Here is a 15964-nt window from a genome sequence, read left to right as displayed (position 1 = left end):
TTTTTTTTTAAAAAAAACTGATATCCTGAAGCCCCCTGTTGAAAATGTTTATGAGAAAATATGGCTGCTCTTTCCCTTACTGTAGAGCTAGACAAGTGCCCGTGCTTATGCGTTCTTTGTGAGTATAAGCAGAGGTTATGAGCTGGCAGAAGAGTAGTAGCCACATCTTCTGTCTCTGGAAAAGCTCATGGTATAGAACCCCACTGCAAAAATGTCTACGTGTATGACATGCTCTGTGGCACTCCTGAAGAAGCCCCAAGCTGACCCAGTTCATTGTGGCCTCATCTAGCCATCCCAGTAAGTGCAGAGTGGAGATCTTACTAGGGGTCTCAGTGGGGGAGGGGGAAGTGTTTTCCTGCTTGCTGCTGGATAGTCACAGACAATCTTCAGAGCCCAGAGACATGCTGGCTTAACCATGTGGCTCTCTCCATTACTGAACTTGGTCTCTGGTCCCCTGGATGTACTCTTGTTCAACTAGCAAACAGACTGTGTTCTCACAGTGAATTATGCTTTCTTCTTCCCAGTGCAACAGCCTGCAGGACTGTTGAAGGAAGAGCCCACAGCCTTTCTAATGAACTTGCACCTTTTCTGACTTACTGTTTTTCAGTCTTTCCTTTGCTTTCCAGTGGTTTCTGGCTCTCTTTCTTGCTGAAACACTGATCCTCACTTCCCCTACCTTATTCTAAATGTGGCTGCTCCTTTGAGTGCTTATCCTTAATATTTCTGAGGGAAGTGATGTCTCAAGGATCCTGTCTTCCACCATCTTCACTCTTTTCATTTGCATTTGTAAAAAAGACTATCTTTCCTACATTGAAATACCTTTGTGTCCTTGTTACAAGTAAAGTGGATATTTTTGCATCATTCTCTTGCTGGATTCTATTTGTTTAACCCTCTGCCAACCCACACAGACTTGATTACTCTAGCTACGTAATAAGTTTTGAAATTGGGTAGACTTATTCATCCCACTTTTTATTTGTCTTCGAAATTGTTTTGAGCATTGTAGGTTACTTTGATTTTCCATATGTATCTTAGAATAATCTTGTCTGTATAGGAAGTATCTTGCTGGAATTGATAGAACTTGACATCTTTATCATGTTGTCTTTAATTCCATGAATATATTGTCTGCATTTATATAGATCACCTTTGATTTATTTCTTCAGCACGATCATCTCAGTATGGCTGTCCTATACATGTTTTGGTACCTTTACACTTAATTATTTCATCTCATTTTTTTTTCTTAATAAGGTACTATATTTTAAATATCAGCTTCCATGTATTCATTGTTAATGTGTAAAAATAAATTCTTTAATGTTGACCTTTGTATCTTTGATTATATTGAACCTACTTATTCTAGGAGTTTTTAAAAAAAGAAATTTGGTACAAGTTTAAATATATAATAATGTCTTTTGTAAATAGGGGCAATTTTATTTCTTCCCCTCTGAACTGTATTCCTTTGATTTCCTTTTCTTGTCTTACTACCTGCTAGAGCTCCAATGCAATGTTAAATAATGGACTCCAACATAGTTCCTTTTCTATTTTCTGGAAGAAATTATATAGGATTCACATTAATTTTTCTTTTTTAAATTTTTTAAAAATTTATTTATTCTTTATATATTTCACATCATTCTTCATTTTTGTACAATGTATGCTTTCTCTTCTCAGGTTTAGTCCCCATTAAATTCCCACTTTAACTTTTCTTTTAATGTTTGGTAGAAATCTTTAATGAATCATATAGGCATGGAGATTTCTCTTCTGACCATTTTTAAATTACGGATTCAATTTCTTTAATAGTTATAAAGCTATTTGAATTATCTATTTTGGATTGGTTGAGTAATGGTAATTTTTGATTTTCCAGACATGATCCATTTCTTCTAAATTGTCAATTTTATGTATGTAGAATTCTCATAGTATTTTCTTATTATTCTTTTGGTATATTGTATAGTGTTTGTAATGATAGCTCAAATTTTGTTCCTTTGATTATTTGTGTCTTTTGCTTTCTTTGTCAGTTTTGCTAGAGGTTTGTCAATCTTCATTATCTTGTCAAAGAAGCAGTTATTTTTTTTCCATTGATTTTTCTGTTTTTGGGTATCAATGATCTCTGCTTTTATCTGTTATTTCCTTTTGTTTTCTTTGAATTTATTTATTTATTTATACAAGCACTGGATACAGTCAGAAGCATGGGAGGGTGAGAGAATTCACCAGAGCCAGAGCGGGGAACAGAACAGCCACACTGACGAAATACACGGCTGAGAGGAGCAGCAGGCGCGGCAGGGGAAGTCTGTCGCGCCATGTGGGACCCTCGCTGGTGGCCAGGGATCAAACTGGCACTGCAGAGGCTGCCAGCAGCTTTGCAGCCCAGCACTCAACCGCTACACCACCAGGAGAGGCCCTCTTTGAATTTATTTTGATTTTTTTTCCCTAACCTCCTTAGGTTGAGGCTTAGATAATTGACTTGAGGCTCTTTTCCTTTTCTTCTATGTACACTCTGTGCTGTAAATTTCCCTCTCAGAACTGCTTGAACTTTGCTGTTACATGTCATTCGATTCACTGTACTTCTGAATTTCATTTGAGACATTCTTTGACCCATGTTGATTATATTGAAGAATTTTGTTTTGATTACAAGTATTGGAAAATTTTCCTGTTCTATTTCTGTTATTGATTCTAGTTCAATTCCATTGTGGTCAGATAACACAGTATGGTTTCTTTTACATTTTGACAGTTATTTTTTGGAGTGTGTGTGGGTGTGTGTCCAAGATAAGATAAATGCTCTGTATGTCCGTGGGCATTTGGAAAAAGATTTGTATTCAATTGTATAATGCAGAATTGACTAATACAGAATTGTGTTAGTCAGTTTGCACTACCATAACATTGTACTGGCTAACTTAAATAACAGGAAATAAATTCACAAAATCTGGAGTCTAGAAAATCCAGTGTGAAGGGACCAGCCTGTTCAATTCTCTGGTGAGAAGTTTTTCCAGGCATATAGATTACTGCCTCCTAGGTCCTTACATGGTAGGGAGGGAGATAAAGCTTTTTGTTGCTTGCTAGTTGAAATTTTTCTGCCATTATTTTAAACATTTGTTTTTAAGCTCTGCCCTTTTTCTCCTCTCCTTCATGGAGTCCAATAATATTAATGTTAGATCTTTTGTCATTGCCCTGCAAGTCCCTGATGGTCTTTTCACTTTCTTCTTCAGGTTATTTTCTCTCTTGTGTTCTTTATTTTCCTTGTTTTATCTTCCAGTTCAGTTATTATTTACTTCTTTGTCCTCCATTCTACCATTGATCTTATCTACTGAGTTTTTTTTTTCAATTTTTGTGTTTTCAGTTCTAAAAAGTTTGCTGAAACTTTCTATTTCTTAGCTGAGGTTTATGTATCTTTTCATTTGTCTCAGAAATAATCAGTATTCTTATTGAAGAATTTTTACTGATTGCTTTAAAAATCTTAGATAAATCTAACATCCCTTTCATATCAGTGTTAGAATCTATTGATTGTCTTTCTTCATCCAACTTGAGATCTTACTGGTTTTAGTTATGATGAGGTTTTTGATTGACACATGGATATTATGAACATCATGTTGTAAAGATCATGAATCTTATCTTGACTTTCTATTTCAGCCGTAATTTTTTTGATACCACTCTGGCAAGGGAAGGGGACAGAGGTATCATTCCAGTATTGCCAAATGAGAATGTCAGACCAGGTTTTTTTTTTTTTTTTTTTTCCGAGTGCCCAAAACAGGGACTCCTCATTACTGCTTGGCCTGGGTGGGATGTCTAATGTCCCAATAAGCCTCTATTGAGACCTCCCTGTCTGGAAACATCAGAATCCTTCATTACTGATTCTTAGTTTGTCTCTATGGCTGTGTGACTTCTTTATAGCTAGTCATTATTGAAAGTACTGACCCTCCATTTGACTTCCTTTGACACTATCCCAGCAGGAGGGGGATATTCACCAACAGGAAGGGAATGTTCACCTTATTACTATAGGGGGTATATTGTGGAATCATGCCTCTATTTGTGGTATCCGCTGACACTGAGGTGTGTGTGAGGGAGGTGACTTGGTAACACCCATCAGGAATGAATGATATGACTTCCTCCTAGGAATTCTTTGGTACCATCATTGGTGAGAGAGTTGGGGGTTGAGCATGATTCCTCCTTATAGACTTGTGAATATAGAAGTCTAGGTTTCCCACTTAGCCTACACAGGAGAGGGTTAGGGTTGGGTTACATTTTTTTCTGAGTGGTTATTATCCAAAGGTTTTCTGTTTTGTTAGGTTGCCCTTTTCCTGGTCCTTTGGCTAGACATTGCAGGGTTTTTTGTATGCACCTGCTAACATCTCCTGCTTGTTGGCTTTTTCAGCTCTAAATCTGGTAGATGGAGGCAAAAAGGAAACTCAGGAAACTTACCTTAGTATTGTTCTGAGACTGCCGAGGTACTGACCAGTTTGCTTTTCATCTTTCTGAGCCTTTTTGTATGAGGAATAGGGAAACTTACATCCATTCCACTTTTCTATTCATGTATTTTACAGTAAGTTTCCCACCTATTTACTGTTCTATAATAAAAATAATGCTTACTTGGGAACATCTCATATAAATAACCTATAGAAAATGTAGATCATGATCCTTTGAGTAGCTTATATCTGTGATTCTTAAATTTAAAGTACATTCAAGCATCTGAAAGACTTTTAAATACTGGTTTTTGGGCCCCACTCCCAGTGAAGAATGCGAACTGGCATATTTAACAATTTCCCAGGTAATTCTGAGAACCAAACATTGATAATCACCACTATAGAGAAGATCTAAAATGATGATAGATATTTAATTTTATTATTTTTAAAGATTTATTTTTTTATTTATGCATATAAGAACTGGGCTCTAGCAAGAGGTGCAGGGAATGAGAGGATTCACCAGAAACAGAGGGGGGAGCACAACAGGCAGATCTACTGAAGTAACTACTAAGGGGAGCAGGGGGCGACACAGGAATGGTCAGCTGAGACATATATGGATCAGCTCTCTGACCAGGGATCTAACTCATACTACAGTGCTTAGCAGTAGCTTGATAGCACTGAGATTTTAACCCCTGTGCTACCAGGAAAGCCCTACATATTTACATTTAAATTATATTTTTGTATATATTTGTTTTGAGTAAAAATGAGAAAAAATCTGATTAAGTAAAAATAAACTGAATATTAGTCCTAAAATATTTAAAGGTTGATATTTATAAGATGACATTCATGTTTTTAATGTAATTTGGGTCTTCTCATTTTCCAATCCAATTGTATGTGGCATTTGAGAGTCAAAGAAGTACACATTTTGTTACAAAGAGAAGATATATAAAAAAAATGAGAGGTGTGGTAATCAGTAATTCTGTGACCATAAAATAATCCTTATTTTATTGGGCCCCAAGCAAAGAGCATTTTAAGGGATACATTTAACTGTACTCTATGGTAAATGTATGACATGCAAGATCTTTTTAAAGTTTCTAAGTTGACATCAGAAACACTCTCTTACGCTGCTATGAACTGATAGTGGTTATCCCTGAGCACATGTCATCATAATATACCTTCCTCTAAAGTTCATCTTCCCTTTTTCTTCAGTTAATGAGTACAAATGATATTGGAACTAAAACTACTTCCATCAAAAGTATGACCATTTGTCTAGATCAAGGTGAACTTGGAAATATTTTCCCCAGAAGATTACTAGCTATAAAAAAGAAAAATTAAAATAGTGAAATGTCAGATTGAAGTCTCTTAGACATTATTCTTCTTATGGAAGTTGTTATAAGTGTTAATAAAGAATCTTGCTCGTGAATATTCATCAGGTAATGGTTCTTATTTTGTAGCCAGATATATTAGAGTTATAAGGTATTTCCTTTTCTCTTTTAGCTCTGTTGGTCTAGCAAAAGCAGCTTTAGAAGCAATTAATGGATTCAACCTCTTTGGCAATCAGGTAAAAATAGCAATAGCGAATTATTTTTTGAATTGTGTGTTTAATTAATGTAATCATTCATTAACCAAGTCTTTCTTTACGATCAGAGAATATCTAAAGCTTATGTTATAGCCCATTGTGAACTATCTTACCCTTAATGATAATTTAACAGTTAAATTTTAGTTGTCTAAGTAAAAAACACTGCTTAATTTAAAATAAAATTATTGATGAAGAATTCTCATTTTTTTTTGTTTGATAGCTTTCTCTAAAGTGTCTTATTGGCTTTCACATTTTTGAATATTTCTCCTACTATGTGCCTCACATTATCCATATTAGTTCTCATGCTGGTTTCAGTTTCATGATGATCTCATACAGAGAGGAACTTGTGTAACATGTATAGACAAAGAATTGGAACCCTCAGCTGCCTTTAGTCATGTGTCTTAATCTCATTTTCTTCAGAATAACAGGGAAAACCCTAAGGGTTGCCTTAAATTTTCATATGATCTTTAACCAGTTTCTGCTTCTAATCAAGTGACCATGATTGACTTGTTCAGGTAAGAGAATAAAATGTTGGAATACAGGTTTACTTTCCTGGATCAAGAAATAGGCTCATTATCTATAGCAATTTTTACAAATATTTCTGTCATGGAGAGGGTAAAGGAAACGTCCAACTATATTAAAAAATCCTTAACTGGTAATATGCTAAGTCACTGAAGATAATTTAGGAAATTATGCAGGCATGTAAAGTGTGCCAAGGTTTTTGTTACAGAAGATGAAATACTATCAGCCAAATATAAAACTATGTGCCTGAAGTCTAAAATATAAAATACTTTCAAGTTGGAGTATGGTAGCACAGCTGCCTCTCTTCCTCTCTCTACATATACAAATTCTTCTCTTCTTGCTCCAACTTCCTCTGGTTGATGGACTCTGGATAAGTCCAGGATTTGAAGATTTAAGGATGACCACAAACATGGAAGGATTGGAACAAGGGGAGCAGCACCTCATTCTGGGTGCCCAAGTGATGACTCTAAATCACCTTCTTCCTACACTTTTCTTTCTCTTTCAAGATCAGTTAGAGAAATGAAAGTATCAGAGGTCATGGGTCTTGGGAGTGTGTGAACCCACAGAAAATCATGGGTGTTAATATACCTGTCTTAGAGACTTCATAGTGCCTTTTGCACAAATCTCTTGACTTGCATCAACATTCCTCCCTGAAAGAGTCAATATACTCATGCAAATAAATGTGGGCATCTGTCCTCAATATGTTTCATTGCCTTTTTCATCCCTCTCTCATTTTAATGTGTGTCTATGTTTGTGTATAAGAGTGTGCATATAGGAAGATAGAGAGAGAGAGAAGAGGAGTGAGAAAAGAGAAACAGCCATGGGGGAATAGGCTATAAATGGTATAAAGCAAAAGGAGAATTAATTCTTGACCTTATTTAGCACATGGAGCTGTTTCTTGCAGAGCTATGTACCAAATGCTTGCTGAGTTGACTATTACTTGATTCTTTCAGATGGGAATATAGGTGATGTTTTTTTTCCTTTAACCACACAAATGTCATTTGTCATTTTGTACTCCCACCAATGAATACTTTGGCTACTTATTTGCCTAGGCCTCAGCCTCCTTATATGAAAGAGATAGAGATCAAGACACTAAGACATATTTCAGAAGGTTTTCATGTAAATAAAAAGCTCAGTTAGCATAGTGCTTGGCAAAGATTAAACCCTCCATAAATATTATCTGTTATAATTAATGAACTAGTTACTGGTCAGAATTAAGAAGGAAATGAAGAGATTGAACTGAAAAACCTCTACAGATAATGTCAAAGAGATGAGTGATGGACAAAACCAGGAGTGTTACAGTAGCAGCCTGCAAAGTTATAGATTGGTCTTGTTTTCTGCCTTTCATGGCATATCAAATAGTGATCCTAATGGTGTTGCATGTCTAGTTCAACTGTTATATGTGTTAATTTTAGCTCTGATTTGCAATTACCCCATGTCCTTTGCTATACCTACATTTTAGGGTACATTGCCTCCATACTTAGTATGCACCCCCTCGACCTACATAAATATCCCACACATATACAATGTACCTTTTCTAACTACCCATAGTTCAGAACTCTGCCTTAAGCCTACTTTTCTCAGGAAGCTTTCATAGATCTTTTAACCATAACTTTAAAAGCACTGAATTACTTTACTATGCATTCTGAGTCTGGATAATAAATATACTGCCAATATTGTTCTCCAGCCATAATTTCTCAGTCTTGGTTGCATACTGGAATTATTTGAGGAATTTAACAACAAAACTGATATCTGAATGTACCTCTGGAGATTCTGATTTAGTTGGTCTAGGGGAGTCCTTGGCATTGAGATTTTTCTAAACCACCCAGGAATTTTGATGTGTAGCCAAGGATAAGAACAACTGCTCTAACAGAGTTAATTCTTGACCTTATTTAGCTCATTTCTGTTTCTGGCAGAGCTATGTACTAAATATTTCCTGAGTTGCCTACTCCTTGATCATTTCAGATAGATATATGGACAAATGACATTTTATTCTTTTAGCCACACAATTTCATATTTTGTAAGCAGAGCCTCTCCATCTTTAGTTTTCATAGCATAATATTAGAAAGGATCCTAGTTGCACAAATATCCTTTATCTTTGTTTTTGATGTGAAAAATTACAGAAAACTGACTTTGAAAATGTTAAAATTCTCACCTTTATAGAAGGTAAATTTAATTAACCTGCTAAACAGTAGCATATAGTGCATGTGATCTTAGTATTTAAGCTAATGTCACTTCATGTACTTTCAAGAACTGTGGTCTAATTACAAGTCAGTGACTAGGAAAATAACCAACATAACAAAGAAATGCTCTTATTTATTTATTTATTTATAGAAGAACTGGGGTGTAGGTCAGAGGTATGGGGGGTGAGAGGATTCACCAGAGACAGAGTGGGAGCAGAACAGGTGGATCTACAGAAATACACTGGTAAGGGGAGCAACGGTTGAGACAGGAGAGGTCTGCTGCTCCATGTCGGTATTAGCTCCCTGGCCAGGAATTGAACTCAGGCCATGTGGTGGTAGCTCTGAGACTTAACACCTATGACACCAGAGAGGCCCCGAGCATTTGTTAATGTGCCTGTTAGACTTCTGTAGTTCCTTTTCAGAGAAGTGTCTTTTTAGCTCTTCTGCTCACTTTATGACTGGATTCTTTATTTTGATTTTGTTGAGTTGTGTAAGCTCTTTGTGTAGTGCAAATATTTCCTCCCAATCTGTGGGGTGTCTCTTCATCTTGGTTATTGTGTCTTTTGCTGTACAGAAGCTTTTTAGAAATGCTCTTATTGAGATGAAAGCCCAAGTTAACCTCCTGCAGACTTGTGATTTCAGATCAAATGGGTTTTCTCGGTTATTTCTAGAACATTGTTGATACAGCGTTCTTATATGTGTGTCTTTAATTAAATTAATTAAGAACTTTCAAAAAGTGCATTCCTTGTCAGCAACTCAGTTATAGATTTTTGGAGCCAGAAGTTCCTTCTCTCAAAATGAATGGTCAGAGATGAGGTGGTTTCCATGAGGCATACAACAGAGATGTAGAACCAGAATTAAACCAAAGCGACTTATTAATGAACCTGGGATATCGATTATTAGTACAGGATACCTTGGGCTCTGAATGCTTTCTACTTTTAGAAGTAGAAGTATTTTCTCTGAAAACTCCTAAGTTATTTTCCTCTTTTAAAAATTTAATTTAGTTTTTTAAAATTTTGATATAATTGGGATATAACACTATCTTAACTTCAGGTATGTGATGTAATGATTTGATATTTGTACATAATACAAAATGGTCACCACAGTAAGTGGTGACCATGCTTCACTGCACAGTTATACATTTTTTTCTTGCAATGAGAACTTTTAGTATCTACTTGTTTAGCAACTTTCAAATATACAATGCAGTTTTTCAAGCTGTAGTTTTCATGTTTTATATTATATTCCCAAGATGTAGTTATTTTATACAGGAAGTTTGTACCTTTGAATACACAACTTTTTCTTAAGTAATGAATTTCTGAAGGAGGTATCCACTTGACAAGCAGCATGAAAGTCTTGCCCTTTTTGTGTTTCAGTCAGGGTATGAAATAAGACATGGAAAATTATTGGGTAGAAAGAACCTTTAGCTTTGGTTATGACAATTGTGTTCCTGCATTTTGTTTTCTTTTTTAAAAAACATCAGACTTGCTTTTTATTCAAGAGAAAAACCCTCTTTCTATTTTTGCTCTGAAGCTATTTTCACAAGTTATTTTTCTTTGGGAGAAAATATGATTCAAATGCCTAATTTCTTTAATGGTAAATCTATGAGACTATTTAGATCTTTTGGAAACATATTCATATAATGCTTAACATGAAAATCACATATTTAGTCATAGCTTCAAATATTTTCTCTTTAACCATAATGATAAATATATACAAATACTATTTAATAGTTCACAATATTTAAATAATATTTAAATAAATCATAATTTACCCTCAGTAAAAGTCATAGGCATGATAAGCAACAGTTTTGTGATTCTTTTTTTTTTTAAAGATTTATTTATTTATTTATACAAAACCAGGGTACAGATGCACGGGAGGGTGAGAGGATTCCCCAGAAACAGAGTGGGGAACAGAACAGGCAGACTGATGAAATACACTGCTGAGGGGAGCAGTGGGCGCAACAGGAGAGGTCTGCTGCACCATGTGGGACCCTTGCTGACTGGCCGGTATCGAACCAGTGCTGCAGAGGCTGTAGACAGCTTCACAGCACTGTGCTCAACTGCCTGCGCCACCAGGGGAGGCCCAGTTTTGTGAGTCTTAAGTCTGGGTCTCAGCTCTGCTTTTCTGAAACTCTGAAAATTAACACTCAGGTTTATCTGTCTGTAATTCAAAAATTCCTGTATGTGAATGGGATCTTCTATAGAGAAGAGAATTATAGTGTGAGAGAGGGGCTGTTGGAAGATTCTGTTGGCTATTTGCACACTCATTGCCACCACAACTATGGTACAGAGGGAAAATTTCCTTCACTAAATATGCTTTCAGCAAGAATAGCTCTCTTTAGGCTCTGCACAGAACTGAAGACAGCCCAGCACTGAACTAGGGAAGAAAGTCTGGTCATAGTTTTATGGGATGGTTTTTCTTCCAGAAAGATATATATATATATATATAGACCAGTTTCATCTTGTTTTTATCACTAGTCATATCAGAATCACTATTTGTGTATTTTTCCTGTTAACCCAAGTTCATATATAAATATTAGCACACACACAGAGGGCCTCCCTGGTGGTGCAAAGGGTTAAGCACCATACTATGAAGCAATCCGCAGCCTCTGCAGCATAAGTTCAATCGCCGGCCAGCCAGGCCAGCCAAGGTCTGCTGCCACATGGTGCAGCAGACCTTTCCTGACTCGCCCGCTGCTCCCCTCAGCAGTGTATTTCAGTTGATCCACCTGTTCTGTTCCCCACTCTGTCTCTGATGAATCCTCTCAACCCCATTCCTGTATCTCTGGCCTGTACCCCAGTTCTTGTATGCATAAATAAATCTTTAAAAAATTGAAGGGCCTCCCTGGTGGCACAGCTGTTGAGCGCTGGGTTGTGAAGCTGCCCGAAGCCTCCATGATGCTAGTTTGATCCCCGGCTGCTCCCCGGCCACCAGAGGAGGGTCCCGCATGGCGCGCAGACCTCTCCTGCTGCCCACTGCTCCCCTCAGCAGTGTACTTTGGTCCTTCTGCCTGTTCTGCTCCCCGCTCTGGCTCTGGTGAATTCTTTCACCCTCCCGCGCTTCTGACTGTACCCAGTGCTTGTATAAACAAATAAATAAACAAATAAACAAACAAACAAACAAACAAATAAATAAATAAATCTTTAAAAAAATTGTAAAAAAAATATTAGCACACAGAATGCAATAATTTCATATTCACATAATTTCTTAATATTTTTTAACTCTGTCAAGTATGTTAATGAACCATGAGTGAGGCTGTCTCCTAACAACCAGATTAATGCTAAACTGTCCTTCCTATATGAAAGTCCCTACTTCTTGTGTCTATTTATGAAATTTAGCTCAACAGCTTCATGTCATAGATGTTATTGTCAGTATTGTCAGAGCTCTGATTTGAGGAACACAATCAAGGTGAAATTTTACCTTTGCTCTCAAGGAGCTGACTTAGGAGATACACAGTCAAAAACCTGATGATTATTAAATAAAATAAAGGCTGTGCATGGCAGGGTATGACTATGAATACAGTGAGTTTCTGAGTGAAAGAATAATGATGATAATAAACCTCTAATGTTAGCAGGAGGGCACTTATAGAGAAGGTGAGGACCGGAGTTAGGATCTGAATTTGGGGAATTTAGTGGGAAAGCAAGTAGGATGGTTGGAACAAAACAGCACAGAAATGAATATGAGATGCTGGAAACCTGTGAATAAAAAAAAAAAAATAGGACTTATCATTTATCCTTAGGCTGGTAATTAATAAAGTTAATTGAATGCCACATCAGTTTGCTGTGAATTGAATTTTTAAAAGATACAATCTGAGTAGAATAATTTATCAATAATGAAGTGAAATGGAAAATTTGGAAATTCTTGCTGTAATTTGATTAATATAAACATCCAATGTCTATGTTCTGACCACAAATAAATGACTTATATATCTAAATTCATCAAAACATTTGTTCAAGTTTCTTCCCTGCCAGTATAAGAAATATGTGCAAAGGGGAAAAATAATTTCATAGTGTTGCCATATTTTAACAGTGAGATCAAAAGCTAGTTAGTTAACTATATATTGTTTGGCTTTCCTAAATAAAAAATATACCATGCTTTTGGCTTATGGTTCGGATTTATAGAAGGATAAAACTCACCCAATACTTTGGGCAGCTATTATTCCTACTCAGAAGTTAATTTTTTTTAAGCCATCAAGGAGAACCTACTTTTGAAATTAATTATCACCTACTTTAAATTTTCAGGCATTAATTTTAGGCCTACAATTTTCAAAGGAAGCTCGATACGTCTGTATTGCCTGAATACTTTGCATAACATGAGCAGTCTTTCTCGTCATCACCTTTTCGATTCTGGCCTTAGCGCATCTGTCAGTATCTTGATTTCTCCAATTAAACACAGGAATATGAAAGGATGTTCTGTATGTATATGTCACTACAGAATAGCTGATTAATTTTGGATATTTTTATCTTCCATTTACTGAAATCACAACTCTTCTGTTTCCATCAAAAGAACCTGTTTTAAGACTGGCAGCTCAACTTAACTCCTAAACAGAGTTTCTGTGATTGTATTCTAGTAAATACACTAGAAGATGATTCAGTCTAACCACTGTCATGGGGACTTTAAGTTCCAGTGGTGGCATAGAGATGCACTAAACCATCTATCCCAATCTCCATGATCACAGCAAACACTTTTGAGATAGTTGAAGGTTTTTTAGTTTCAGGGTGAATGCATCTTTGAATTTGGTGAGATTTGGGGTGAGATTTAGAAGGTAATAGTGAAGCAATATGAAATTTATGATTGTTGTCTTCTTCTTTTCCTTGTGTACTTTTCTGAATATTGTCTTGTGATGGGAAGAGTCTTTAGGATAAAATTTCACTCTTTGGCATTTGTAAAACATTTAGCTCCTAAGTATAGAACAAAACCATGTATAATCTATGACTGTGCTCTTAAATGTGGAAAGCTGTAATGGCGAAATAATTCAAAAAATTTAACTTGGTTAACAGACACAGTGACATTTTTTTGGTTACAGCTATCTTTTTGTTCAAGTTTTTGATTCTACTTGAAAGATATTTTTCAGTGTACAAAATTGTATAACTAATGTTTATATAATGGTTAAGGTGGAGGCATCTGTGTCCAAAATTGTTTTTTGAGCCCTTGCTTGTCAAACTAAGGTTTAGAATTCTTTTCATAAAATGAGGATAATATATCAACATATGGGATTAAATGAGATATTCTGTGAAGCATGCAGCACAGTGCCTGCCACTGAATATTCAGCTCATATTATTTGCCTTGTTATACTTGAGATTCTCCTGTCTTTCTATTTTAATCAAGTAGTTTTTGTTTTAATCCATAATCCTAATTTATACCTAAGTTTCTTTAACTTGATCATATAATCAATGTTCTTTACTAGGACTGTACAATTTAGAATTTGTGAATCAGTTAATAGTTGCTTTAATCTTTGTAAAAAAAATTAGATGCATCATCTGTATATTTTTTAAAACAAGTGTTCTTAATTAGTTACTTGTAATCAATGCATTTTTACTTATAAGAAAAGGAGAAATAAGGAAAATGTAAAAATAATATTTTTATGATTATAAAATTAATGTTTGTTGCAAAAAGTTTGAGAGATACTGAAAGTATAAAAAAGAAAATTTAAATCTGTAATGCTACTCTCATATGCAGCCAGTGTTAGTACTTTTAAGAAATGTCTTCGGTCAGAATGCCCAACATTCTCAAGTTCTTTTTTCTTAATTTAGGATATGTTTTTCTCTTTCTTATTCCAGGGCTGTTCCTGGTCAGTGATATTTGTGGATCTCGATGCTCACAATCGCAATAGACAAACGTTGTGTTCATTGTTACCCAGAGAATCAAGATCTCATGTGAGATAGTATTATAATAAATTAATATAATCAATTGTTTATGATATGAAACCTTGTTTACTTTTCCAAGAAAGTGCTCTAAAATGCTAGAAGTTGCCAAAGAGATGAGAAGAGAATATAGAATATTGCCCCACACTCCCCTGGCCTTGGAGGTCTTATTCAGGAAGTGAGCAGAGCTGTGGGTGGTAGCAACAAAGAATTTTTTATCATGAAGTATTAGAAAAATGCTTTTCCATAATTTATATTTTGTTTGAGTAAAATTACTTTCCACGTTTCTTTCTGACAAACTTTAATATGCCCTGTATAACCCAAATACAGAGTTTTCTAGGGGTTATCTGTGACTTTATTCTTAGAAAGCACCCAAAATAATTTAATTATTTAAAAATAATTTATTTATTTTAAAATAATTATTTAAGAATAATTTAATTATTTAAAAATAAGTTTTATAGAAGTCATGCAAGATTATTATAAAAGAATAACAAATTCCAAAAATAAACAAATGATAATATAATGTCCATGCATTATTTTGACACTCAGTTATATCTTAGCATGACAACACTTGAGTTTATATGTTTTCACATAAAATTTTTGTATAATTATGTAACATTTTTATTTTACAAAGCTGGAAAATTATTGTTTATTTTGCTTTGATGACTTAGTTCTATGAATGTATGTATTTCTATATCAACAAGCATTTCTACAATGTAAATTTTAATAACTGCAAACTTATTCATGAAATTGTTGGATATTTAGATTATTTTCTGTTTTTTACTATTATAAACAAATTGTTATGACAAATTAAGTTGTAATAACTAATTATTAGTCTTAAATTTTACATACTGCCTTAATTTTAAAGTATGGGTCCAGTATTGAACCTTGAAATACACCTTATTAATGGATGAAGTTTTATTTCACTTACACCTCACTAAACTATGCCATATAAACATCTGTCTGTTCCACCAAGATCTGTAGTCTCACTGTCAGATAACCTAGCTGAGTTTTCATCTCCATGATTCTTCTTGAGCTATGTTGATCCTAATGCTGTAGGTACTTACATTGCCTTCTTTTTCTTATTGCCCCAGAACACAGATGCTGCCCTGCTCCCCTGCATCAGCTATCCTGCATTTGCCCTGGATGATGAAGCTCTGTTTAGCCAGACACTTGACAAAGTAGTTAGAAAATTGAAAGGAAAATATGGATTTAAGCGTTTCTTGAGAGATGGATATAGAACATCATTGGAAGATCCCAACAGACGTTATTACAAACCAGCTGAAATTAAGGTATCAGCAAATATCCCCTAGCCATAGCAGAGTGATCAGGAGCAAGAGGCAGATTTCTTGTGTTTGAATTCTGGCTCTGCCATGGCTTTGAGTAAATTAATTAACATCTCTGTGTTTGAGATTCTTCATTGGGAAAATA

At 35.2% G+C, this 15964-nt stretch overlaps 1 protein-coding gene across 4 annotated transcripts in view; it reads left to right on the top strand.

Moving 5' to 3' along the window:
- PHKB (phosphorylase kinase regulatory subunit beta) overlaps nt 1–15964 on the top strand; it is a gene marked incomplete at both ends in the record, with an annotated part of 230434 nt that overhangs the window by 97836 nt on the left and 116634 nt on the right. For all 4 annotated transcript variants that reach the window (XM_084257797.1, XM_084257798.1, XM_084257796.1 and 1 more), the window contains 3 exons: nt 5883–5946; nt 14450–14545; nt 15628–15825. In XM_084257797.1, coding sequence (XP_084113923.1) covers nt 5883–5946; nt 14450–14545; nt 15628–15825 — 358 coding nt within the window. The remainder of the gene's footprint in view (nt 1–5882; nt 5947–14449; nt 14546–15627; nt 15826–15964) is intronic.

Source organism: Talpa europaea (genome assembly GCF_964194135.1).
Source record: "Talpa europaea genome assembly, chromosome: 16".
NCBI lineage: Eukaryota > Metazoa > Chordata > Mammalia > Eulipotyphla > Talpidae > Talpa > Talpa europaea.
The sequence above is the reverse complement of the archived record's forward strand: the minus strand, read 5'-3'. Positions and strand labels throughout refer to the sequence as shown.